Source organism: Zonotrichia leucophrys, unplaced genomic scaffold (genome assembly GCF_028769735.1).
Source record: "Zonotrichia leucophrys gambelii isolate GWCS_2022_RI unplaced genomic scaffold, RI_Zleu_2.0 Scaffold_365_51557, whole genome shotgun sequence".
Lineage (NCBI taxonomy): Eukaryota > Metazoa > Chordata > Aves > Passeriformes > Passerellidae > Zonotrichia > Zonotrichia leucophrys.
Window position 1 is genome coordinate 18,954 of NW_026992570.1, and position 27,684 is coordinate 46,637.

Below are 27,684 nucleotides of genomic sequence, written 5' to 3' on the forward strand. Positions count from 1 at the left end.
ACGTGGACATGGCCATGGATGGGGACATGGTGGGACCTCCATGGCCATGTGTCCCTTGGTGTCACCTCACCTGCGGTGTCCCCTCACCCATGGTGGCACCTGCATGGCCTCGATGTCCCGCCCTGGGACCCCCCCAAATGTCACATCACGGGGGGATTCCAGGAGCTGCCACCACCCCTTTGAGGGGTGACCCGCGGTGTCCCCCTGGTGTCACCGGCGTGTCCCCAGCGAGGAGGAGGAGGAGGAGGAGGAAGGCTCTGAGGGTGTGATCCGGTCAAATGGGGAAGGAACCGGGTCCCAGGTGTCACCTCACCTGTGGTGTCACCTCCATGGCCTTGGTGTCACATCCCGGGACCCTCAAGTGTCGCATCGGGGAGGAGGAGGAGGAGGAGGAGGAGGAGGAGGAAAGGCTCCGAGGGTGTGACCCAAACTCCTGCAGGAAGGGACCGGGCTCAGGTGTCACCTCACCTGTGGTGTCCCCCTGGTGTCACCTGTGTGTCCCCGAGGAAGAGGAGGAGAAAGAGGAGGAGGAAGGCTCCGAGGGGAGGAGGAGGAGGAGGAGGAGGAGGAGGAAGGCTCCGAGGGTGTGCCCCAAACTCCTGCCCAGAACGAACCAGGTCCCAGGTGTCCCCTCACCTGTGGTGTCCCCCCGGTGTCCCCAGCGCCATCCCCTCCCTGAGGAGGAGGAGGAGGAGGAGGAAGGCTCCGAGGGGAGGAGGAGGAGGAGGAGGAGGAGGAGGAGGAGGAGGAGGAGGAGGAAGGCTCCGAGGGTGTGCCCCAAACTCCTGCAGGAACGAACCAGGTCCCAGGTGTCCCCTCACCTGTGGTGTCCCCTCACCTGTGGTGTCCCCCCGGTGTCCCCAGCGCCATCCCCTCCCTGAGGAGGAGGAGGAGGAAGGCTCCGAGGAGGAGGAGGAGGAGGAGGAGGAAGGCTCCGAGGGTGTGCCCCAAACTCCTGCAGGAAGGAACCGGGGCCCAGGTGTCCCCTCACCTGTGGTGTCCCCCTGGTGTCACCTGCGTGTCCCCGAGGAGGAGGAGGAGGAGGAAGAGGAGGAGGAAGGCTCCGAGGGGAGGAGGAGCGGGAGGAAGGCTCCGAGGGTGTGACCCAAACTCCTGCCCAGAACGAACCAGGTCCCAGGTGTCCCCTCACCTGTGGTGTCCCCTCACCTGTGGTGTCCCCCCGGTGTCCCCAGCGCCATCCCCTCCCTGAGGAGGAGGAGGAGGAGGAAGGCTCCGAGGAGGAGGAGGAGCGGGAGGAAGGCTCCGGGGGTGTGCCCCGCTCGGTCACATGTGGGGAAGCCGCCACAGGAACCGAGCGCGGCCGCGGCAGCACCGGAGGTACCTCGGGGGATGGGGGGGAGACACCAAAAACCCCAAAAAACCCCAAAATTCTCCCCAAAAAAATCCCAAAAATTGTCCCCAAATCCCCTCAGGAGATGCTAAAGGTGGGGGGGTCGGGGTTGGGGGGTCGGGGGGGGACCCCAAAATTTTTGTCACCCCCCCCATCCCCTCCCCCATTATCGCGGGAGGATGTGGCCACCGCCACCCCCCCCTTGAGGTGACAATTTTGGCGGTGACACCAAAAAAAGCCAAAAAAAAGGCGCAGGTGGCACCTGGGGGGTGGCACTGACAGGTGGGGGGGGGTCCTAAAGTGCCACCAAGGGGGGGTGACAAAGTGGGGGTGACAAATGGTGCCCCCCCCACACTGAGGTGACAATTTGGGGGGTGGCGGTGACACCAAAAAAAGCCCCAAAAAAGTCAAAAAAAGCCAAAAAAAACCCCAAAAAAAAGCTCAGGTGGCACCTGGAGGATGGCACTGGGGGGGTCCTGAAGTGCCACCAAGGGGGAGGTGACAAAGGGGGGGGGGAGGTGACAAAAGCGAGAAAGGCGGGGGAGGGGAGCGCGGTTTTGGGGCGCGACGGAAGCGGCGCCGGTGCCGCCGCCCGCGCCCGGGGCTCGGGGGTGGCGATGGGGCGGCTGTCGGTGCGTGTCCGTCGGTCTGTCGGTGTGTCTGTCTGTCCTTCTGTCGCTGTGTCACCCTGTCACTGTGTCACCCTGTCCCCCTGTCCCCCTGTCCCCCTGTCCCTTTGTCCCTCTGTCACCCTCTCCCCCTCCGTCACTCCGTCACCGTGTCCGTCTGTCCCTCTGTCCCTCTGTCACTCTGTCACTCTGTCACCGTGTCCGTCTGTCCCTCTGTCACTTTGTCACTCTGTGCCCCCCGTCCCCCTGTCCCTCCGTCCCTCCCCTGTCCTCCTGTCACCATTTCCCCCGTCCCCCTGTCACTCTGTCCCTCTGTCACTCTGTCACCGTGTCTCTCTGTCCCCCGTCACTGTGTCACTCTGTCCCCCTGTCCCACCGTGTCCCTCTGTCACTCTGTCACCGTGTCCCTCTGTCACTGTGTCACCCTGTCCCCCTGTCCCCATTTCCCCCTGTCCCCATTTCCCCTGTCCCCCTTTCCCCCTGTCCCTCTGTCCCTCTGTCTCCCTGTCCCCTGTCCCCATTTCTCCTGTCACCATTTCCCCCTGTCCCCCTGTCACTCTGTCCCTCTGTCATCGTGTCCGTCTGTCCCTCTGTCACTCTGTCCCCCTGTCCCCATTTCCCCCTGTCCTCCTGTCACCATTTCCTCCTGGCACTCTGTCCCTCTATCATCGTGTCCGTCTGTCCCTCTGTCCCTCCTGTCCCCTGTCCCATTTTCCCCTGTCCCATGTCCCCCTGTCCCCTGTCACGCTTTACCCCCTCCCACCGTGTCCCTCTGTCCCTCTGTCATCGTGTCCGTCTGTCCCTCTGTCACTGTGTCACTCTGTCCCCCTGTCCCCATTTCCCCCTGTCCCCCTGTCCGTCTGTCCGTCTGTCACTCTGTCACTCTGTCCCTCTGTCACTCTGTCCCCATTTCTCCCTGTCCTCCTGTCCCCATTTCCCCCTGTCACTCTGTCCCTCTATCATCGTGTCTACTGTCCATCTGTCCCTCTGTCCTCCTGTCCTCCTGTCCCCATTTCCCCCTGTCCCATGTCCGCCTGTCCCCTGTCACGCTTTACCCCTCTCCCTCTGTCCCTCTGTCCCTCTGTCCCTCTGTCCCTCTGTCCCTCTGTCCCCCTGTCCCATTTTCCCCTGTCCCCCTGTCACCCTGGACCCCCCAAAATTCAGCTCCCCCCACCCTGTAACCCCCAAATCCACCCCCAAAATGACTCCCCCATCACCCCAACCCCAAACCCACCCCTAAACCCCCCAAATTCAGCTCCCGCTACTCCCCCAACCCCAAATCCACCCCATAAACACCCCAAAATTGACTCCCCCAACCCAAAAATTGCTTCCTCCACCCCAAAATTGTCTCCCCAACCCCACAAGCCCCGAAACCACCCCATAGAAACCCCCCAAAATTGACTCCCCCAACCCAAAAATTGCTTCCTCCACCCCAAAATTGTCTCCCCAACCCCACAAACCCCAGAACCACCCCATAGAAACCCCCCAAAACTGACCCCACAAACCCCAAAATTGACTCCCCCAACCCCAAAATTGACCCCACAAACCCCAAATCCAACCCCTAAAACCCCCCAAATTCAGCTCCCCAACCCCAAAATTGACTCCTCCAACCCCAAATTCAGCTCCCCCAACCCCAAAATTGACTCCCCAACCCCACAAATCCCAGAACCACCCCATAGAAACCCCCAAAATTGACCCCACAAACCCCAAAATTGAGCTCCCCCAACCCCAAAACTGCTGCCCCAACCCAAAAATTGACCCCACAAACCCCAAACCCCCCCTAAACCCCCCCAAAATTGACTCCCCCAACCCCAAAATTGCTCCCTCAACCCCAAAATTGACCCCACAAACACCAAACCCACCCCCTAAACCCCCCAAAACTGACTCCCCCAACCCCAAATTCAGCTCCCCCAACCCCAAAATTGTCTCCCCAACCCCACAAACCTCGAAACCACCCATAGAAACCCCCCAAAATTGACCCCACAAACCCCAAAATTGACTCCCCCAACCCCAAATTCAGCTCCTCCAACCCCAATATTGCTCCCACAAACCCCAAATCCAACCCCAAAACCCCCCAAAACTGACTCCCCCAACCCCAAAAATTGACCCCACAAACTCCAAACCCCCCCTTAACCCCCCAAAATTGACTCCCTCAACCCCAAAATTGCTCCCTCAACCCCAATATTGCTCCCACAAACCCCAAATCCAACCCCTAAACCCCCAAAACTGACTCCCCCAACCCAAAAATTGCTTTCTCCACCTCAAAATTGCTCCCCCAACCCCACAACCCCAAACTCACCCCTAAACCCCCCAAAATTGAGTCCCCCAACCCCAAAATTGACCCCACAAACACCAAACCCACCCCCTAAACCCCCCAAAATTGACTCCCCCAACCCAAAAATTGCTTTCTCCGCCTCAAAATTGTCTCCCCAACCCCACAAACCCCAAAACCACCCCATAGAAACCCCCCAAAACTGACCCCACAAACCCCAAAATTGACTCCCCCAACCCCAAATTCAGCTCCCCAGCCCCAAAATTCTCTCCCTAAACCCCACAAACCCAAACCCACCCCTAAACCCCCCAAAACTGAGTCCCCCAACCCCAAAATTGACCCCACAAACCCAAACCCACCCCCTAAACCCCCCAAAACTGACTCCCCCAACCCCAAAAATTGACTCCCCAACCCCAAATTCAGCTCCCCCAACCCCAAAATTGAGTACCCCAGCCCCAAATTCAGCTCCTCCAACCCCAAAATTGTCTCCCCAACCCCACAAACCCCAGAACCACCCCATAGAAACCCCCCAAAATTGACCCCCCAAACCCCAAAATCCCTTTTTTTCCCCTTTTTTCCCCTTTTTTCCCCTTTTCTCCCCCCACAGATGGACCCGGACGCCCCCTCGGCCCCCCTGTCGCCCCCCGCCCTATTGAAATCCTACAAGTGGCGCACGGCGGCCCCCGGGGAGCCCCAAAAACTCGGGGTTCTCCCCCAAAAACTGGGGGGGTCCCCGGGGAGCCGGCGCTGGGCGCGGCTGCAGGGCTGGCGGCGCTCCCACAGCCACCCCGACACTGTCGGCGACAGCGGCGGCGACAGAGGGGGCGACAGAGGGGGAGGGGACAGGGGAGGGGACAGAGGTGTCGCCAAGGCCAGCGCGCGGCGCTCGCTGTTCAGGAGGGCGATTTCGGCGCCGTGCAAGGCGGGTAAAGGTGAGGGGGACACTTGGGGACAGTGGGGACACTTGGGGACATTGGGGGACACGAGGGACAAAGGGGACATGAGGGGACACGAGGGGACAAAGGGGACATGAGGGGACAAAGGGGACACGAGGGGACAGCAGGGATGGCAGGGGATGTGGGGACAGGAGGGGACATCGGGGGACACTTGGGGACAGTGGGGACACTTGGGGGACAAAGGGGACATGAGGGGGACAGGAGGGGATGTGGGGACACTTGGGGACACTTGGGGGCGGTGAGGACACTTGGGGACAGTGGGGACACTTGGGGACAGTGGGGACACGAGGGGACAGCAGGGATGGCAGGGGATGTGGGGACAGGAGGGGACATCGGGGGACACGAGGGGACAGTAGGGACACTTGGGGACAGTGGGGACCTGAGGGGACCTGAGGGGACACGAGGGGACAGCAGGGATGGCAGGGGATGTGGGGACAGGAGGGGACATCGGGGGACACTTGGGGACAAAGGGGACACTTGGGGGACAAAGGGGACATGAGGGGGACACGAGGGGATGTGGGGACACTTGGGGACATTGGGGACCAGGAGGGGATGTGGGGACACTTGGGGACATTGGGGACCAGGAGGGGACATTGGGGACCTGAGGGGACAGAAAGGGACACCAGGGGACATCAGGGGATATGGGGACACTTGGGGACACTTGGGGACAGTGGGGACACTTGGGGACAAAGGGGACATGAGGGGACACTTGGGGACATTGGGGACCAGGAGGGGATGTGGGGACAGGAGGGGACATCGGGGGACACAAGGGGACAGTGGGGACAGCAGGGATGATGGGGGATAGCAGGGACAGCGGGGGACAGGAGGGGACATTGGGGGCCATCAGGGGAGGCCTTTGGTGCCTCCTGTCCCCTCCGTGGGTGACAATGCCACCGTGTCCCCCCCCCCGCCCTGTTGTGTCCCCTCAGCGCCGCCCGTGGGGACATCCCTGCCACCCTTGGGGACATCGCCGGTGCCACCCGATGCCACCCAGGTGTGGGACGTGTCCCTGTTCTCGCTGCTGGACGGGCACCTGGTGCCACTGCCCAGGGACAACGAGCAGGTGAGAGGGGACATCGCGTGACACGCGGTGGTGGCACCTCGTGTGCACCTGGTGGTGGCATCTCCTGTGACCTGGGTGCACCTCAATGTCCCTGGGGTGTGGCACCTCATGGGGTCCACTCTGGTGACACGTTGGTGGCACGTCAGTGTCCCTTGGGGTGGCACTCTGTTCCATGGTGAATCTCAGTGCCCCTGGGTGTGGTGGCACCTTGTGGGTGGTGGCAATCTGTTCCCTTTGGTGTCCCCTTGGTGGCACCTCTGTGTACCTCGGTGGCATCTCAGTGTCCCTTGGGTTGGTGGCACTTTGTGTTGCACCTTGTGGCATTCAGGTCCCCTGGTGTGGCACTATGAGTGTGCATCTCATGGGTGGTGGCATCTCGATGGGTCCTGGTTCATCTCAGTGTCCCCTTGGTGGCATCTCAGTGTCCTGGTGACATCTACGTGTCCCCTGGGTGGTGGCACCTCATGTGGGGGCATCCTGTGTCCCTTTGTGGATTCCTGTGTCCCGGTGTGGCACTGTGGTGACACCTGGGTGGCATCTCAGTGTCCCCTTGGTGGTGGCCTTGGTGTCCTTGGTGGCATCTTACAGTGCCTGGGTGTGGACTCATGGTGGTGGCATCTCATGGTGTCCCCTTGGTGGCACCTCCTGGTGTCCTCTGGGTGTCCCCTGGGTGGTGGCATCTCCTGGCGTCCCTTGATGTCACCCCCTGACCCTTTGGTGTCCCCTGGGGGTGGTGGCACTTTGTGGTGTCCCTTTGGTGGCATCTCATGGTGTCCCCTGGGGGTGGTGACACCTTGGTGGCATCTCAGTGTCCCCGTGGTGTCCCCAGGGTCCCTGGCGCAGCAGGACCCGCGCTGGCAGCGCCACCTCTGATGCCACCAACGTGGGCAGGAGGGACCCTGGTGAGGACATGGGGGGGCACTGGGTTATACTGGGTTATACTGGGTTATATGAGGACTGGGAGGTTGAATGTACCGTTATATGGGAGGATGGGTACTGAGACTGGAGGGACGGTTATACTGGGTTATACTGGGTTATACTGGAGAGCGGAGGATGGAGGACTGGTTATGTTGTATGGAGGCGGCGGGACTGGGACAAACTGGGAGGGGATCGAGTTATACTGGTTTATACTGGGAGGGACTGGGAGGGACTGGAGGGGTTACTGGGGGATACTGGGACATACTGGGAGGGACTGGGACAAACTGGGAGGGACTGGGAGGGGACTGGGTTATACTGGGAGGGACTGGGTTATACTGGTTTGTACTGGGAGAGACTGGGAGGGATTGGGGGGCACTGGGGGTTACAGGGGGGTTGCTGGTTTATACTGGTTTATACTGGTCTATACTGGTCTATACTGGTTTATACTGGTCTATACTGGTCTATACTGGTCTATACTGGTTTATACTGGTCTATACTGGTTTATACTGGTCTATACTGGTTTCCCCCCCAGACCCGGACGAGAGGGGTCCTCGGGCTGAGCCCCCCCCGAGCTCCCAGCTCAGCAACGTCAAGGTCACTGTCACTGTCATTGTCATTGTCATTGTCATTGTCACTGTCATTGTCACTGTCACTGTCACGTCCATTCCGTCATTGTCCTTCCTATCCCTGTCTTGTCACTGTCCATTCTTGTCACCTGTCCCTGTCCATGTCATTGTCCTGTCACCTGTCCATTGTCCATCGTCACTGTCATTGTCCCCTGTCTTGCACTGTCATGTCCTGTCATTGTCATTCCTTGTCATGTCCATTGTCCTCTGTCATTGTCCCCTTCCTTGTCACTGTCATTGTCACTGTCATTGTCACTGTCACCTGTCCCCCATCCCTGTCCCATCCCTATCCCTGTCCTCTGTCCCTGTCCCCATCCTTGTCACCTCCCTGCCATCGTCCCTGTCCCCTGTCACCTGTCTTGTCCCCTGTCATTGTCCCCATCCTGTCCCTGTCCCTGTCCCCTCCCTGTCATTGTCCCTGTCCCCTGTCCTATTCCCTGTCACCTGTCACCTCCCTTGTCCCTCCCTGTCCCTCCCCATTGTCCCGTCACCTGTCCCTGTCATTGTCACATGTCCCCATTGTCACCTGCCCTGTCATTCCTGTCCCTGTCATTGTCCCCTCCTGTCATTGTCCCTCTGTCACTCCCTGTCCACCCTGTCCCTCTGTCCCGTCATTGTCCCGTCCCTGTCCCCATCATCCTGTCCCTGTCCCATGTCCCTCATTGTCCCTGTCCCTGTCATGTCCCTGTCCCTGTCATTGTCCCCTCCCCATCATTCATTGTCACCTGTCCCTTCATTGTCACCTGTCCCTGTCATTGTCCCCTGTCCCTGTCACTTCCCTGTCCCGTCATTGTCCCCTGTCCCTGTCATTGTCCCCTGTCCCCTGTCCCTTCATTGTCACCTGTCCCTGTCATTGTCACCTGTCCCTTCATTGTCCCCTCCCCATCATTGTCACCTGTCACCTGTCCGTTCATTGTCCCCTGTCCCTGTCATTGTCACATTGCCCCTTCATTGTCCCCTGTCCCTGTCATTGTCACATTGTCCCCATCATTGTCACCTGTCCCTGTCATTGTCCCCTGTCCCTGTCATTGTCACCTGTCCCTGTCATTGTCCCCTGTCCCTTCATTGTCCCCTCCCTGTCACTTGTCCCCTGTCCCTGTCATTGTCACCTGTCCCTTCATTGTCCCCTGTCCCTGTCATTGTCACCTGTCCCTCATTGTCACCTGTCCCTTCATTGTCCCCTGTCCCCATCGCTGTCCCCAGGGGCTGCTGTGGAAGAGGCTCCTCAGGGACAGGAGAAGCCGCGGTGCCACCAAGGGTGACCACAGGGTGGCGGCAGCGCCCGACGGTGACAGGTAGGGGACACTCCTGGCCTGGTGACACCGCTGTCCCCTCAATGTCCCCATTTTGGTGTCCTCGTGACATTTCTGTCCCATTTTGGGCTCCTGGTGACATTTGTGTCCCTTTTTGGGTGTTCTGGTGACATTGGTGTCCCCTCAGGGTCCCATTTTAGGGGTCTGGTGACATTTCTGTCCCATTTTTGGTGCCCTGGTGACATTTGTGTCCCTCAGTGTCACCTCAGGGTCCCAATTTATGGGTCTGGTGACATTTCTGGCCCCATTTTGGGGTCCTGGTGACATTTCTGTCCCCTCAGGGTCCCTTTTTGGGTGTTCTGGTGACATTGGTGTCCCCTCAGTGTCATCTCGATGTCCCTTTTCTGGGTCCTGGTGACATTGGTGTCCCCTCAGGGTCCCATTTTAGGGGTCTGGTGACATTTCTGTCCCTTTTTGGGGGCTCCTGGTGACATTTGTGTCCCATTTTTGGCTCCCGGTGACATTGGTGTCCCCCCAGGGTCCCTTTTTGGGGGATTCTGGTGACATTTCTGTCCCCATTTTTGGTGCCCTGGTGACATTTGTGTCCCATCAGTGTCACCTCAATGTCCCCATTTCGGGGTCCTGGTAACATTTCTGTCCCCATTTTGTGTCCTGGTGACACTGATGTCCCCGTTTTTGGGCTCCTGGTGACATTTCTGTCCCCTCAGGGTCCTTTTGGGGGTCCTGGTGACATTTGTGTCCCATTTTCTGGCTCCTGGTGACACTGATGTCCCCATTTTTGGTGTCCCGGTGACATTGGTGTCCCCTCAGGGTCCCATTTTGGGGGGTCCTGGTGACATTTCTGTCCCCTCAGTGTCATCCCGATGTCCCTTTTCCGGGTCCTGGTGACATTTCTGTCCCCCCAGGGTCCATTTTTGGGGGGTTCTGGTGACATTTCTGTCCCCATTTTTGGGCTCCGGTGACATTGGTGTCCCATTTTGGGGTCCTGGTGACATTTCTGTCCCTTTTTGTGTCCCGGTGACATTGGTGTCCCCCCAGGGTCCCTTTTTGGGGGGTTCTGGTGACACTGATGTCCCCGTTTTTGGTGTCCTGGTGACATTGGTGTCCCGTTTTTGGGGTCCTGGTGACATTTGTGTCCCATTTTTGGGCTCCTGGTGACACTGATGTCCCCGTTTTTGTGTCCCGGTGACATTGGTGTCCCCTCAGGGTCACTTTTTGGGCTCCCGGTGACATTGGTGTCCCCCCAGGGTCCCATTTTGGGGGGTCCTGGTGACACTGATGTCCCCGTTTTTGGCTCCCGGTGACATTGGTGTCCCCTCAGGGTCCCTTTTTGGGGGGTCCTGGTGACATTTCTGTCCCCTCAGGGTCCCTTTTTGGTGACATTGTGTCCCCCAGGGTCCCCAGCCGCAGCGGATCCCGCGAGTCCCTGGTGCCACCACCCGAGCTGGACCTCACGGGTGACAACGTCATCGTCCGGCCGGTGCACGGCAGCCTGGTGGGAGAGAGGTTCTGCTTCCAGGTACGGGCGAGGGGCTCCTGAACCCCAAAATGGGGACACAAACCCCAAAAATGGGGACCTTGAACCCAAAAAGGGCTCCTAAACCCAAAAATGGGGACCCTGACCCCAAAAATGGGGACACAAATCCCAAAAATTGGGATCCTGAGCCCAAAAATGGGGACCTAAACCCCAAAACTGGGGACACAAATCCCAAAAATGGGGACCCTGAACCCAAAAAGGGCTCCTAAACCCAAAAATGGGGACACAAACCCCAAAAATGGGGACACAAATCCCAAAATTTGGGATCCTGAGCCCAAAAATGGGGACCTTGAACCCCAAAAGGGTCCCCTCAATGTCCCTGTCACCCTCAGTGTCCTCTTGGTGTCCCCTCAGTGTTCCTGTCACCCTCCATGTCCCTGTCCCCTCATTGTCCCTCTGTCCCCAGGTGATCACACTTGAGAGCAGCCACTCCTCTGTGTCCCCTCAATGTCCCCGTCACCCTCACCGTACCCTCATTGTCCCCTCAGTGTCCCTGTCACCCTCAGTGTCCCCTCAATATCCCTGTCACCCTCATTGTCCCCTCAGTGTCCCTCTCACCTCTGATGTCCCCTTGATGTCCCCATCACCCTCAGTGTCCCCTTGGTGTCCCCTCAATGTCCCCTCACTGTCCCCAGGTGATCACCCTCGCTGGCCGCTGCTCCTCAGTGTCCCCTCAATGTCCCTGTCACCCTCAGTGTCCCCTCAATGTCCCTGTCACCCTCAATGTCTCCATCACCCTCATTGTCCCCTCACTGTCCCCTCAATGTCCCCAGGTCATCACCCCCGCCGGCAGCTGCTCCTCAGTGTCCCCTCAATGTCCCTGTCACCCTCAGTGTCCCCTCAGTGTCCTGTCACCCTTGATGTCCCTGTCACCCTCTGTGGCCCCTCAGCGTCCCCTCAATGTCCCGTCACCCTCATTGTCCCCTCATTTGTCCCCTCATTGTCCCCTCATTGTCCTCTCACTGTCCCCAGGTGATCACCCCGCCGGCAGCCGCTCCTTCGGCTGCTCCTCAATGTCTCTGCCACCCTCGATGTCCCCTCAGCGTCCCTGTCACACTCAATGTCCCTCAGTGTCCCCTCATTGTCCCTGTCATCCTCAATGTCCCCTCAATGTCCTGTCACCCTCATTGTCCCCACATTGTCCCCTCACTGTCCCCAGGTGATCACCCCCGCCGGCAGCCGCTCCTCTGTGTCTCCTCAATGTCCCTGTCACCCTCAGTGTCCCCTCAGTGTCCCCATCACCCTCATTGTCCCCTCAATGTCATTGTCCCCTCATTGTCCCTCACTGTCCCCAGGTGATCACCCCCGCCGGCAGCCACTCCTCTGTGTCCCCTCAATGTCCCTGTCACCCTCACTGTCCCCATCACCCTCACTGTCCCCTCATTGTCCCTCACTGTCCCCAGGTGATCACCCCCGCCGGCAGCCGCTCCTTCGGCTGCTCCTCCCTGGCCGAGCGTGACCGCTGGATCGAGGAGCTGCGGCGGACGGCGCAGCCCAACAAGGTGGGGACACACCTGGGGACACCCTGGGGACATCTGGAGACATCTTGGGGACACCTCGGGGACATCCAGGGGTGGGAATGTTGGGGATTTTGGGGATTTTTGGGGTCTCCAAGGGAGGGGACAGCAGGGGTGGCTCTGTCCAAGCAGCTCTGGCTGGACATCAACGTGGTCACCGGTGAGGGACACCTGGGGACACCTTGGGGACACCTGGGGATACCTGGAGACACTTGGGGACACCTGGGGACACCTTGGGGAACACCTGAGGACACCCTGGGAACACCCTGGGGACACCCTGGGGACACCTGGGGACACCTCGGGGACATCTTGGGGACACCTCGGGGACATCCAGGGGTGGGAATGTTGGGGATTTTGGGGATTTTTGGGGTCTCCAAGGGAGGGGACAGCAGGGGTGGCTCTGTCTGAGCAGCTCTGGCCGGACATCAATGTGGTCACCGGTGAGGGACACCTGGGGACACCTTGGGGACACCTGGGGGCACCTCAGGGACACCTTGGGGACTCCCATTGTCCCCTTGTCCATCCCCTTTGTCCTCCTTGTCCCCATGACCCCTACTCACATCCCCATTGTCCCCTTGTCCCTTTGTCCCCTTATCCCTTGTCCCCTTATCCCCATTGTCCATTTGTCCCTTGTCCCCTTGTCCCCACGACCGCCACCCACATCCCGCTTGTCCCCTTTGTCCCATTGTCCCTTTCTCCCTTTATCCACATTGTCCCGTTGTCCCCTTCTCCATTGTCCCTTGTCCCCTTGTCCATCTCCTTGTCCCCTTGTCCCCTTGTCCCCTTGTCCCTTGTCCCCTTGTCCCTTGTCCCCTTCTCCATTGTCCCTTGTCCCCGTTGTCCCCTTATCCCCATTGTCCCTTGTCCCCTTGTCCATCTCCTTGTCCCCTTGTCTCCTTCTCCATTGTCCCCTTTGTCCCCTTGTCCCTTGTCCCCTTGTCCATTGTCCCTTGTCCCCCTGTCCCCTTGTCCCCTTCTCCATTGTCCCTTATCCCCATTGTCCCTTGTCCCCTTGTCCATCTCCTTGTCCCCTTCTCTCCTTCTCATTGTCCCCATTGTCCCCTTGTCCATCCCCTTTGTCCCCTTATCCCATTGTCCCCTTGTCCCCTTGTCCATCCCCTTTGTCCCCATTGTCCCCTTGTCCCCTTGTCCATCTCCTTGTCCCCTTGTCTCCTTCTCCATCGTCCCCTTGTCCCTTGTCCCCTTGTCCATCCCCTTTGTCCCCTTATCCCATTGTCCCCTTGTCCATCCCTTTGTCCCCATTGTCCCCCTGTCCCTCTGTCCCCATGTCCCATTGTCCCCCCAGGACAACTGCGAGCGCCTGGACCTCTCCTTGTCCCTGTCCCTCTTCGAGGGCCGCCACCTCCCCGCGCGGCGCCGCCTCCGCTGCCACCTCCAGCTGGACGGCGCCGTCTTCGCCCGCACCACGGCCAAGCCGCCCGGTGACGACGGCCAACTCTTCTGGGGCGAGCTCTTCCACTTGGCCGCGCTGCCGCCGGCGCGCGCCCTCACCGTCACCTTGTGCCACCAGCAGCAGCACCACGATGACCCCGCCGGGTGGCACCCGGTGGCCTCTGTCACCATCCCGCTGGCCGAGCTGGCGGCGTGGCAGCCCCTGGAGCGTTGGTACACCTTGAGCGGCGCCGGCGTGGCCGCCGACCCGGCGCCGGCGTTGCGGCTGCGCGGGCGTTACCGGCAGGTGAGGGTGCTGCCCATCGTGCGCTACAAGGAGCTGGCGGAGTTCATCACCTTCCACTACCGGGAGCTGTGCGGGCGGCTGGAGCCGGCCATCGCCGCGCGGCACAAGGAGGAGCTGGCCGGCGCCTTGGTGCGCGTGCTGCAGAGCACCGGCAAGGCCAAGGTGGGCACGGGTGGGGCGGGGTGGGTTGGATGGGTTGGGTTGAGCAAGGATGGATTGGGTTGGGTGAGTTAGGTTGGGTTGGGTGAAGATGGGATGGGTTGGGTTGGAGGAGTTCAGTTGGGTGAAGATGGGATGGGTTGGATGAGTTGGGTTGGGTTGGGTTGGGTGAAGATGTGATGGGATGGGTTGGGTTGGATGAGTTGGGCTGGGTTGGATGAGTTTGGTTGGGTGAAGATGGGATGATTTGGGTTGAGCAAGGAGGGGTTGGGTTGAGTTGGGATGAGATAAGATGGATGAATTGGGTTGGGTTGGGATTGATGGGATGAGTTGGATTAGGTTGGATGAGTTGGGATGAGATGGTTTGGGTTGAGTTGAGTTGGGTTAGATTGAGTTTGGTTGGGTTCGGTTGAGTTGGGATGAGATGGATGCGTTGGGTTGGGCTGAGTTGGGTTGGGATGAGATGGATGTATTGCATTGGGTTGGGTTGACATTGGTGGGATGGGATGGAGGAGTTGGGTAGGGTTGGGGTGGAAGAGTTTGGTTGAGTTCAGTTGGGTTGAGTTAGGATGAGATGGATGCATTGTGTTGGTTGGGATTGATGGGATGGGATGAGTTGGGTTGGTGAAAATGGAATGGGTTGGATTGGTTGGGTTGGGTGAGGATGGGTAGGGTTGGGATGAGTTGGGTTGGGTGAAGATGGGATGGGTTGGGTTGGTTGAGTTGGGTGAGGATGGGATGGGTTGGATGAGTTGGGTTGGGTTGAGTTGGACAGGTTGGGTTGGAATGGGTTGGGTTGAGTGAGGATGGGATGGGTTGGGTGAGTTGGGTGAGTTCAGTTGGGTTAAAATGGAATGGGTTGGATGAGTTGGGTTGGGTGAGGATGGGTAGGGTTGGGATGAGTTGGTTGGGTGAAGATGTGATGGGTTGGGTTGAGTTGGATGAGATGGGTGAAGATGGGATGGGATGGGATGGTTGAGTTGAGTGAGGATGGGAGGGATTGGGTTGAGTTGGATGAGTTGGGCTGGGAGACGATGGGATGTGTTGGGTAGGGATGAGTTGGTTGAGGTGGTTTGGGATGGGTTGGGTGAAGATGGGATGAGTTGGGTGAGGATGGAATGGGTTGGGTTGGGTTGTGTTGGATTAGTTGGGTTGGGTTGGGTTGGGTTGGATGAGTTGGGTTGGGTTGAGTTGGGTTGGGATTGATGGGATGGGATGAGTTAGGTTGGGTTGGGTGAAGATGGGATGGGTTGGGTTTAGTTTGAGTTGGTTTGGGATGGGTTGGGTGAGGATGGGATTGGTTGGGTTATGTTGGATGAGTTGGGTTGGGTTGGCTGAGTTGGGTTGGGTGAGGATGGGATGGACGCATTGGGTTGGGTTGGGTTGGGTTGAGTTGGGATGAGATGGGTTGGGATGAGTTGGTTGAGTTGGGTTTGATGGTTTAGGTTGGGTTGGGTTGGGTTGGGTTGGGATGGGTTGGGTTGGGATGAGTTGGGTTGAGTTGGGTTTGATGGTTTGGGTTGGGTTGGGTTGGGATGGGTTGGGTTGGCTGAGTTGGGTTGGGTGAGGATGGGATGGACGCATTGGGTTGGGTTGGGTTGGGTTGAGTTGGGATGAGATGGGTTGGGATGAGTTGGGTTGAGTTGGGTTTGATGGTTTGGGTTGGGTTGGGTTGGGTTGGGATGAGATGGACGCATTGTGTTGAGTTGGATTGAGTTGGGTTGGGTTGCGTTGGGTTGGGATGAGTTGGGTTGAGTTGGGTTTGATGGTTTGGGTTGGGTTGGGTTGCACTGAGTTGTGTTGAATGAGTTAGGACACCACACCAGACACAGAAGAACACCAGAAGACACATCATGGTTGCCCTGCTCATTTTGGTGTCCCAAATGCCACCAAACCCTTTGAGGTGTCCCAAATGCCACCAAACCGTCCCCACCTGTCCCCTCAGTCCTTCCTGACCGACCTGGGCGTGGCCGAGCTCGACCGCCTGGATGACCACGAGGCGCTGATCTTCCGCGAGAACACCTTGGCCACCAAGGCCATCGACGAGTACATGAAGCTGGTGGGGGCCAAGTACCTGCAGGACACGCTGGGTACGCCCAGGGGACACAGGGACACCTCGGGTGGGATGGACATGGGGGTGGTGGGACACCCCTGACCATCTGTGGAGATGTTGTGTGGGTTCCTTGGTCACCTCATGTGTTGTAGGACATCGTTGACCATCCATGGAGATGTGATGTGGGTTCCTCGGTCACCTCATGGGCTGTAGGACATCCCTGACCATCCATGGGGACGTGTTTTGGGTTCCTCCCATCCATCCCCACCTTGGTGACCTCTTGGTCCCCTCATGGGTTGTAGGACATCCCTGACCACCCATGGGGACGTGTTATGGGTTCCTCCCATCCATCCCCACCTTGGTGACCCCTTGGTCCCCTCACGGGCTGTCCCCTGTCCCCAGGGGAGGTGGTGGTCACCTCTTGGTCCCCTCATGGGTTGTAGGACATCCCTGACCATCCATGGGGACGTGTTTTGGGTTCCTCCCATCCATCTCCACCTTGATGACCCCTCGGTCCCCTCACGGGTTGTCCCCTGTCCCCAGGAGAGGTGGTGGCCCAGCTCTGCAGCTCCGAGCAGAGCTTCGAGGTGGACCCCAGCAAGATCTCGGGGCTGGAGCTGTCGGAGCACCAGCAGCACCTGCGGCAGGTGTGCGAGGAGACCCTGAGGCGCATCACCGACGGCTCCGAGTGAGTGGGGACACCTTGGGGACACCTTGGGGACATCTGGGGTGGCATCAGGGTGACATCAGGGTGGCACCAGGGCCAGGAGAACCTGGGAGGAGCTGGGACATGGTGGTGGAATCAGGGACAGGATGGGGACCAGGGGTTGGGGATTGTCACCGTCCTGGGGTGGCACCAGGGTGGATTTGGGGACAAATTTGGGGACAAAGATGGGGATGGGCTCCATCCTGGGGTGGACATGGTGATGGACATCAGGGTGGGCATGGGGACAAGCTTGGGGACAACCATGGATGACATGGGATGGGGATGAACATGAAGATGGACCCAAGGACAATTTTGGGATGGGGATGGACATTGGGGTGGACACCAGGATGGACCTGGGGACAAGTTTGGGGACAGAATTAGTGGACAGGGATGGAGGTGGACATCAGGGTGGACCCAAGGACAATTTTGGGATGGAGATGGACACCAGGATGGACCTGGGGACAGCCATGGATGACAGGGATGGTGATAGACATCAAGATGGACACCAGGATGGACCTGGGGACAATTCTGGGGACAAGTTTGGGGACAGGAATGGGGATGGACATCAGGGTGGACCTGGGGACAAGTTTGGGGACAACCATAGATGACAGAAATGAGAATGGACACCAGGATGGACCCAAGGACAATTTTGGGATGGGGATGGACATCAGGATGGACCTGGGGACAAATTTTTGATGGGGATGGACACCAGGATGGACCTGGGGACAAGTTTGGGGACAACCATGGGTGACAGAGATGGGGATGGACATGGGGGTGGACATCATGATGGACATGGGGACAAGCTTGGTGGCCTCCACACACACGCAACCACACAAACCCCTTGATGCCCACCCTCCCCATGATGCCACCACCCCCCCATGATGCCACCACCACCCCGTGGTGGCCCTGACGTGTCCCCTGTCCCCATGACCACGGTGTCCCCGGGCAGGTCCTTCCCGTCGGAGCTGGCCGAGGTGTTCTCGGCGTGGTGGGACGCGTGCGCGGCGCGTGGCAAGGAGGACATCGGCCGGCGCTTGGTGTCGGCCTCGCTGTTCCTCAGGTTCCTCTGCCCGGCCATCATGTCCCCCAGCCTCTTCGGCCTGGTCCAGGAGTACCCCGGTGAGGCCACCGCCCGCAGCCTCACGCTGGTGGCCAAGGTCATCCAGAACCTGGCCAACTTCACCACGTAGGTGACCATGGTGGTGACCCCTGACCATGATGGTGGCCCATGTGACCATGATGCTGACCCATGACCATGATGATAATCCATGACCATGACGATGACCCTTTGACCATGACCATAGTGGTGACTCCATGACCATGACCATGGTGGTGACTCCATGACCATGACAATGATCCCAGACCATGGTGGTGACTCCTTGACCATGACCATGACGAAGACCCATGACCATGGTGGTGACCCCAGACCATGATGATGACCCCAGACCATCGTGGTGACCCCTTGACCATGATGGTGGCCCATGTGACCATGATGATAACCCATGACCATGACAATAACCCATGACCATGGTGGTGATCCATTGACCATGACCATGGTGGTGACCCCTTGACCATTACAATGACCCATGACCATGGTGGCGATCCCCAACCATGATGGTGGACCAAGTGATCATGGTGGTGACCCCTTGACCATGATGATAACCCCACGACCATGATGATGACCCCAGACCATGACAATAACCCATGACCATGGTGGTGACCCCTTGACCAAGACCATGGTGGTGACCCCTTGACCATGATGATGACCCCAGACCATGACAATAACCCATGACCATGGTGGTGACCCCTTGGCCAAGACCATGGTGGTAACTCCTTGACCATGATGATGACCCAGGACCATGTTGATGACCCATGACCATGATGATGACCCCTGACCATGACGTTGACCCCAGACCATGATGGTGACCCCTTGACCATGACCACGGTGGTGACCCCTTGACCATGACAATGACCCCAGACCATGATGATGGTCCATGTGACCATGACCACGGTGTTGACCCCTGACCATGATGATGACCCATGACCATGGGAGTGACCCATGACAATGACCCCTTGACCATCACCATGGTGGTGACCCCTGGACCATGACAATAACCCATGACCATGGTGGTGACCCCTGACCATGATGATGACCCATGACCATGGGAGTGACCCATGACAATGACCCCTTGACCATCACCATGGTGGTGACCCCTGACCATGACAATAACCCATGACCATGGTGGTGACCCCTGACCATGGTGATGACCCCTTGACCACGATGATGGACCAAGTGACCGTGACAACGACCCCTTGCCCCCAGGTTTGGTGACAAGGAACCCTACATGACCTTCATGAACGGCTTCCTGGAGCACCACTGGGCCACCATGACCGAGTTCCTTCACGCCGTGTCCACCCCCGAGGCCAGCGCCCACATGGCCACCTACGACGGCGTGGTGGACCTGGCCCTGGAGCTGGCCACGCTCCACCTGCTGCTCTGCGACATCTTCTCCAGCCTCGACCAGGTGCCACCACCACCGTCCCTCTGTCCCCATTGTCACCTCCTGGTCCACCCAGTAATGTCCCCGTGGTGTCCTCCAGGCCACGCAGGAGGAGCTGGAGCCGCTGCCCACCATCCTCAGGGCCATCAGGGAGGGGACACCCGTCCCCGTGTCCGTCCAGCTCAGCTCCACCACCAGGAGGTACCCAGGGACATCTGGGGACAATGAGGACATCTGGGGACACCTGGGGACATCTGGGGACACCTGGGGACATCTGGATGGAGATGGGGTACCCCCAGTGTGGCTGGGATGAGAAGACCCCAAATCCTGGTGGGATGGGATCCATCTCCTGATCTCAAATGGGATCACAGGGACCCCAAATCTTGGTGGGAACAGAGGGACCCCAAATCCTGGTGGGATCTGAGGGGACCCCAAACCCTGGTGGGATCACAGAGACCCAAAACCCTGGTGGGATAAGAAGGACCATAAACCCTGGTGAGATCAGAGGGGACCCCAAACCCTGGTGGGATGGAATCCATCTCCTGATCCCAAATGAGATCTGAGGGACCCCAAATCATGGTGGGACCAGAGGAACCCCAAATCCTTGTCCCCCTGTCCTGTTGTCCCATTGTCCCCTTTGTCACCATTGTCCCCTTTGTCACCATGTCCATCTGTCCATCTGTCCGTCTGTCTGTCCCCAGCCCCTCGGACCCCCCCAGGCCGGGATTCCTCCCCCCTCGGGACCTCCCCAAGCACAGCTCCCATTGTCCCCATTGTCCCCATGTCCGTCTGTCCCCATTGTCCCCATTGTCCCCATGTCCATTTGTCTGTCCCCAATCCCTCGGGGCCCCCCAGACCGGGATTTCTCCTCTTGTCCCCATTGTCCCCATTGTCCCCATGTCCATCTGTCCATCTGTCCGTCTGTCCCCAGCCCCTCGGACCCCCCCAGGCCGGGATTCCTCCCCCCTCAGGACCTCCCCAAGCACAGCCCCATTGTCCCCATTGTCACCATTGCCACCATTGTCCCCATTGTCCCCATTGTCCCCATTACCCTCATTGTCTCCATTGTCCCCATGTCCGTCTGTCTGTCCCCAATCCCTCGGAGCCCCCCAGGCTGGGTTTTATCCCCTTGTCCCCATCGTCCCCATTGTCCCCATTGATCCCATTGTCCCCATTGACCCCATTGTCCCCATTGTCCCCATTGATCCCATTGCCCCATTACCCTCATTGTCCCCATTGTCCCCATTGATCCCATTGTCCCCATTGTCCCATTGTCCCATTTTCCCATTGTCCCCATCGTCCCCATTGTCCCCATTGTCCCCATTGTCCCCATGTCCATCTGTCCATCTGTCCCCAGCCCCTTGGAGCCCCCAAACCAGTTTCCTCCCCCTCGGACCTCCCCAAGCACAGCCCCAATGTCCCCATTGTCCCCATTGTCCCCATTGTCCCCATTGTCCCCATGTCCATCTGTCCCCATTGTCACCATTGTCCCCATTGTCCCCATTGTCCCCATTGTCCCCATTGATCCCATTGCCCCATTACCCTCATTGTCCCCATTGTCCCCATTGTCCCCATTGTCCCCATGTCCATCTGTCCATCTGTCCGTCTGTCTGTCCCCAGCCCCTCGGACCCCCCCAGGCCGGGATTCCTCCCCCCTCGGGACCTCCCCAAGCACAGCCCCCTCCTCAAGAGCCAATCCCTGACCAGCGTCCGCCGCCTCCGCGCCCACGACGAGGGGACAACGACGGTGCCACCCCCGGTGCCACCCCCGGTGCCACCCCCGGTGCCACCCTCGGTGCCACCCTCGGGGACACCCCCGGGGACACCGGAGCCGGTCCCGGCGCGGCGCCGCCGCCACGTCCAGCGCACCCAGAGCGTGCCAGCGCAGGGAAAGGGGACGCGGTGCCCGCCCGAGGGTGACAGCGCGGCCGAGGGGACAGTGACACCGCCCGGGGGTGGCACCGGGACACCGGGCAGCGGGGATGGCCCGGTGAGTGACGGTGGCACCGGGATCAGGGGTTGGGGTGTGGTGGCATTAATGGGGTTGTGGTGGCATTAATGGGTTTGGTGACATTAATGGACGTGTGGTGCACTAATGGGGTGTGGTGGCATTAATGGGGTTGTGGTGACATTAAGGGGGGTGTGGTGGCACTAATGGGGGTCTGGTGGCACTGATTGGGATTTGGTGGCACTAACTGGCTTCTGGTGGCCTTAACTGGGTTCTGGTGGCATTAACGGGGTTCTGGTGGCACTAATCGGGGTTCTGGTGGCACTAATGGGGCTGTGGTGGCACTAATGGTGTTGGTGGCACTAATGGAGGTCTGGTGGCACTAACGGGGATCTGGTGGCACTAACGGGGTTCTGGTGGCACTAACGGGGTTCTGGTGACACTAATCAGGATCTGGTGGCACTAATGGAGTTGTGGTGACATTAACGGGGGGTCTGGTGACATTAACTGGGATGTGGTGGCACTAATGGAGGTGTGGTGGCACTAACGGGGTTCTGGTGGCACCAATCAGGCTCTGGTGGCACCACTCAGCTCAGGTGGCACTAACGGGTTCTGGTGGCACTAACAGGGATCTGGTGGCACTAACGGGGTTCTGGTGCCACCAATCAGGCTCTGGTGGCACCAATCAGGCTCTGGTGGCACTAACGGGGATCTGGTGGCACTAATGGGGCTCTGGTGGCACTAATGGAGGTGTGGTGGCACTAACGATGTTCTGGTGACACTAACCAGGGTCTGGTGGCACTAACGGGGTTCTGGTGGCACTAACGGGGTTCTGGTGTCACAATCAGTTCTGGGGGCACTAACGGGTTCTGGTGGCACTAACGGGGTTCTGGTGTCACCAATCAGGTTCTGGTGGCACTAACAGGGATCTGGTGGCACTAACGGGGATCTGGTGACACTAATCAGGGTCTGGTGGCACTAATGGAGGTCTGGTGGCACTAACGGGGATCTGGTGGCATCAATCAGGCTCTGGTGGCACCAACCAGGCTCTGGTGGCACTCACGGGGTTCTGGTGGCACTATCAGGCTCTGGTGGCACCAACCAGGCTCTGGTGGCACTCACGGGGTTCTGGTGGCACCAGTGAGGCTCTGGTGGCACTAATGGAGGTGTGGTGGCACTAACCGGGTTCTGGTGGCACTAATGGGGTTCTGGTGGCACTAACGGGGTTCTGGTGTCACCAATCACGTTCTGGTGGCATCAATCAGGCTCTGGTGGCACCAACCAGGCTCTGGTGGCACTAACGGGGTTCTGGTGGCACCAATCAGGCTCTGGTGGCACTAACGGGGATCTGGTGGCACTAACGGGGATCTGGTGGCACTAACGGGGCTCTGGTGGCACTCACGGGGTTCTGGTGTCACCAATCAGGTTCTGGTGGCACTAACGGGGATCTGGTGGCAGTAACGGGGCTCTGGTGGCACTCACGGTCTGTCCCCGTTGTCGCAGCCCCGGGGGAAGCTCCGCTCGTCGGCGTCGCTGCCCCGCAAGCCCTCGGTGCCGTGGCAGCGCCTGGCCGAGGACGCGGCGGCGCCGGGGGAGCTCTACGGGCTGAGACCGCTCGAGAAGGTAACGGGGGGACAATCCCCGGTGTCCCCAAGTGTCCCCAAGCCCTGGTGACGCCATCCCGGTGTCCCCAAACCCCGGTGCCCCCGTCCCGGTGTCCCCAGCACGGGAGGAGGTGTCCGGGGCTGGGTGACACCTCCCGGTACCTCCCGGTAACCTCGTCCCCGGTGCCCCCAGCCCCCGGTAACTCGGTCCCCAGTGTCCCCAGTCCCCGGTAACCGGGTCCCTGGTGTCCCCAATGTCCCCAATGTCCCCAATCCCCGGTGTCCCCGTTATCCCCGGTGTCCCCAGTGTCCCCAATGTCCCCAATCCCCGGTGTCCCCCGGTGTCCCCGGTGTCCCCAATGTCCCCAGTCCCCATTATCCCCGGTATCCCCGGTATCCCCGGTGTCCCCAATGTCCCCAGTGTCCCCAATGTCCCCAATTCCCGGTGTCCCCCGGTGTCCCCATGTCCCCGTCCCGGTTGTCCCCAGCACGGCGCTGTGGAGGCGCTGCGGCGGAGCGGGCGGTGTCCCCAATGTCCCCAGTGTGCCCCAGTTCCCGGTGTCCCCCGGTGTCCCCAATGTCCCCAATCCCCGTTATCCCCGTTATCCCCGGTATCCCCGGTATCCCCGGTGTCCTCCGGTGTCCCCAATGTCCCCAATCCCGGTTATCCCCGTTATCCCCGGTGTCCCCAATGTCCCCAGTCCCCATTATCCCCGGTGTCCCCGGTGTCCCCAATGTCCCCAGTCCCCATTCCCCGGTGTCCCCGGTGTCCCCAGTGTCCCCAGTCCCCATTATCCCCGGTATCCCCGGTGTCCCCAATGTCCCCAGTCCCCGGTGTCCCCCGTTATCCCCGGTGTCCCCGTTGTCCCGGTGACCCGGTCCCGGTGTCCCCAGCACGGGCGGCTGCTGGAGGCGCTGCGGGAGCGCCTGGAGCGGGCGGAGTCCCCATCCCCTGTAACCCCTCATGTCCCCAATGTCCCAATGTCCAATTCCCGGTGTCCCGGTTGTCCCCGGTGTCCCCAATGTCCCCATCCCGGTGTCCCCAGCACGGGCGGCTGCTGGGGCGCTGCGGGAGCGCCTGGATCTGGCGGAGTCCCCATCCCCTGTAACCCCCGATGTCCCCAATGTCCCCTATGTCCCCAATTCCGGTGTCCCCCGGTGTCCCCGGTTGTCCCGTGTCCCCCGTCCCGGTGTCCCCAGCACGGGCGGCTGCGGGCAGGCGCTGCGGCAGCGCCTGGAGCGGGCGGTGTCCCCAATCCCCGTTCACCCCAATGTCCTCAATCCCCGGTGTCCCCGGTTGTCCCCAGTGTCCCCAAGTCCCCAATCCCGGTATCCCCGAATGTCCCCAGTGTCCCAATGTCCCCAATTCCCGGTGTCCCCGGTGTCCCCAATGTCCCCGTCCCGGTGTCCCCAGCACGGGCGGCTGCTGGAGGCGCTGCGGGCGGAGCGGGCGGTGTCCCCAATGTCCCCAATGTCCCCAATGTCCCCAATGTCCCCAATGTCCCCAGTCCCCGGTGTCCCCGGTGTCCCCAATGTCCCCGTCCCGGTGTCCCCAGCACGGGCGGCTGCTGGAGGCGCTGCGGGCCGAGCTGGCCGAGCTGCGGCAGCGCCTGGAGCGGGCGGAGGCGCGGGCGGCCCGGACCGAGGAGCGGCACCGGGAGCGCCTGGAGCGGCTGCGGGGGCAGCTGGACGAGGGCAACGCCCGCGCCGCCAACCTGGCGGCCAGGTGGGCGTGGGGACCCCCGAAATGGGGTGGGGGACCCCCAAAATGGGGTGGGGGGTCCCAAATTTGGGGTGTGCCAAAGCTGGGGTGTCACTGAACACAGGGGACCCCAAATCAGGGGATGAGGGCAACGCCCGCGCCGCCAACCTGGCGGCCAGGTGGGCGTGGGGACCCCCGAAATGGGGTGGGGAACCCCGAAAATGGGGTGGGGGGGTCCTAAAATTGGGTTGGGAACCTCGAAATTTAGGGGAAAGTGCCCCGAAATTGAGGTGGGGGCACCAGGGCAATGCCAGACGGCCAGGTGGGGATGGGAACCCCAAAAATCAGAATGGGAGCCCCGAAATTGGAGTGGGGGACCCCAAAATCAGGATGGGAACCCTCAAAATGGGGTGGAGCGCCTGGAAATTGGGGTGGGGACACCTCAAAAATGGGGTGGTGAACCCTGAAATTTGGGTGGGACAGCCTGAAATTGGGGTGGGGAACCCCGAAAATGGGGTGGGGGGGTCCCAAATTTGGGGTGTGCCAAAGCTGGGGTGTCACTGAACACAGGGGACCCCAAATCAGGGGACGAGGGCAACGCCCGCGCCGCCAACCTGGCGGCCAGGTGGGACACAGCGCCCAGTCTGGGGTCCCAGTTTGGCCCAGTTTGAGGTCCCAGTTTGTCCCAGTTTGTCCCAGTTTGGGGTCCCAGTTTGGGGTCCCAGTTTGGCCCAGTTTGTCCCAGTTTGGGGTCCCAGTTTGTCCCAGTTTGGGGTCCCAGTTTGGGGTCCCAGTTTGTCCCAGTTTGGGGTCCCAGTTTGTCCCAGTTTGGGGTCCCAGTTTGTCCCAGTTTGGGGTCCCAGTTTGTCCCAGTTTGGTTACAATTTGGGGTCCCAGTTTGGTCCCAGTTTGGTCCCAGTTTGTCCCAGTTTGTCCCAGTTTGGGGTCCCAGTTTGGTCCCAGTTTGGCCCAGTTTGGCCCAGTTTGGGGTCCCAGTTTGTCCCAGTTTGGTCCCAGTTTGTGGTCCCAGTTTGGGTCCCAGTTTTCCAGTTTGGGTCCCAGTTTGTCCAGTTTGGTTACAATTCGAGTCCCAGTTTGGTCCCGGTTTGGTCCCAGTTTGGTCCCAGTTTGATCCCATCCCAGTTTCCCAGTTTGGGGTCCCATCCCAGCCCCAGTTTGGCCCCAGTTTAGGGTCCCAGTTTGGTCCCAGTTTGTCCCAGTTTGAGGTCCCAGTTTGGGGTCCCAGTTTGTCCCAGTTTGGGGTCCCAGTTTGGTCCCATCCTAGTCTGTCCCAGTTTATCCCAGTTTGCCCCAGTTCTCCCAATGTCCCATTTTACCCAGTTTATCCCATTTATCCCAGTTTGCCCCAGTCTATCCCAGTCTGTCCCAGTTCATCCAGTTTATCTACCCAGTTGCCCCAGTCTATCCAGTCTGTCCAGTTCATCCCAGTTTATCCCAGTTAGCCCCAGTCTATCCCAGTCTGTCCCAGTCTGTCCCAGTCTGTCCCAGTTCATCCCAGTTCATCCCAGTTTATCCCAGTTAGCCCCAGTCATCCCAGTCTGTCCCAGTCTATCCCAGTTTATCCCAGTTCATCCCATTTTATCCCAGTCTGTCCCAGTTCATCCCAGTTTATCCCAGTTCATCCCAGTTCATCCCGTTCCATCCCAGGCTGACGGCGGCCGAGGGCACCCGCAGGAAGGACCTGGAGAGGCTGAAAAGCAACGAGGAGAGAGGGAGGGAACTGGTGAGACTGGGACGGACTGGGACGGACTGGGAGGGACTGGGGAGACTGGGACGCTGGGGACACCGGGGACACCGGGAGGGAACTGGTGAGACTGAGACAGACGGACAAACTGGGAGGGAACTGGTGAGACTGGGACGGACTGGGACAAACTGGGAGGGAACTGGGACAAACTGGGGATACTGGGAGGGAACTGGGGAGACTGGGACGGACTGGGACAAACTGGGAGGGAACTGGGACAAACTGGGGATACTGGGAGGGAACTGGGGAGACTGGGATGGACTGGGACGGACTGGGAGGGAACTGGGACAAACTGGTGAGACTGGGACGGACTGGGAGGGAACTGGGAGGGACTGGGGAGACTGGGACGGACTGGGACAAACTGGGAGGGAACTGGGAGGGAACTGGTGAGACTGGGACGGACTGGGACAAACTGGGAGGGACTGGGAGGGAACTGGGGAGACTGGGACGGGATACTGGGGGGACTGGGAGGGGACACTGGGAGACACTGGGAGGACTGGGGACAATGGTGAGACTGGGAGGGAACTGGGACAAACTGGGAGGGAACTGGGAGGGAACTGGGAGGGGATCCTGGGGGGACATTGGGGACACTGGGGAGACTGGGAGGGAACTGGGGGGACTGGGACGGACTGGGACAAACTGGGAGGGAACTGGGGACACTGGGAGGGGACATTTGGGGACATTTGGGACACTGGGGACACTGGTGAGACTGGGAGGGAACTGGGACAAACTGGGAGGGAACTGGGAGGGAACTGGGGATACTGGGAGGGGACCCTGGGGGGACACTGGGGACACTGGTGAGACTGGGAGGGAACTGGGGGGACTGGGACGGACTGGGACAAACTGGGAGGGGACACTGGGGACACTGAGAGGGGACACTGGGGACATTTGGGGACACTGAGAGACTGGGAGGGGACACTGGGGATACTGGGAGGGGACTGGTGACACTGGGACGGACTGGGACAAACTGGGAGGGAACTGGTGAGACTGGGATGGAACTGGGGACACTGGGGGACATTGAGGACATTGGGGGGACACTGGGGGGGGACATTGAGGGGACATTGGGGGGACAGTGGGGACACTGGGGGACATTTGGGTCACTGGGTGGACATTGGGGGACATTGGGGACACTGGGTGGACATTGGGGGTGACACCAAGGTGACACAGAGGGTGACAAAGAGAGGACACTGGGGACACAGAGGTGACCCAGAGGGTGCCACCAAGGTGCCACCTTGGTGACCTGGAGGTGACACAGAGGGTGACATCTCGGTGTCCCCTGGGCAGGAGCGGCGCCTGTCGGGGCTGGAGCAGGAGCTGCGCAGGGCCCGGGGCCACCTCGATGTCCCCAAGGTGTCCCCAAGGGGCCACCATGAACCTGGTGATGACAGCGATGCCACCAGCGTGTGA

The 27,684-nt window shown here is 59.9% G+C and overlaps 1 protein-coding gene across 1 annotated transcript; it reads left to right on the forward strand.

Annotated features, from left to right (window-relative positions):
• The first annotated feature begins 329 nt into the window (after nt 1-329).
• RASAL3 (RAS protein activator like 3) lies at nt 330-27,684 on the forward strand. Its single transcript, XM_064701160.1, has 22 exons — nt 330-584; nt 865-1,098; nt 1,194-1,283; nt 4,860-5,184; nt 6,138-6,271; nt 7,101-7,173; nt 7,722-7,783; nt 9,019-9,110; nt 10,485-10,608; nt 12,030-12,128; nt 13,450-14,004; nt 15,947-16,091; nt 16,598-16,742; nt 17,710-17,946; nt 19,084-19,285; nt 19,362-19,462; nt 19,853-19,867; nt 20,882-21,251; nt 22,713-22,832; nt 24,370-24,539; nt 26,184-26,259; nt 27,562-27,684. The coding sequence occupies exons 1-22, from the start codon at nt 330-332 to the stop codon at nt 27,682-27,684; spliced, it is 3,747 nt and encodes a 1,248-aa protein (XP_064557230.1).

What these genes read in the sequence shown, in the direction of transcription:
- RASAL3 (XM_064701160.1), top strand. Translation starts at nt 330, where the DNA reads ATGGCCTTGGTGTCACATCCCGGGACCCTCAAGTGTCGCATCGGGGAG. An exon ending in GGAGGAGGAAGGCTCCGAGG is followed by an intron (nt 585 to 864) that starts GTGTGCCCCAAA and finishes CGGTGTCCCCAG; the next exon opens with CGCCATCCCCTCCCTGAGGA. An exon ending in CGTGGGCAGGAGGGACCCTG is followed by an intron (nt 7,174 to 7,721) that starts GTGAGGACATGG and finishes TTTCCCCCCCAG; the next exon opens with ACCCGGACGAGAGGGGTCCT.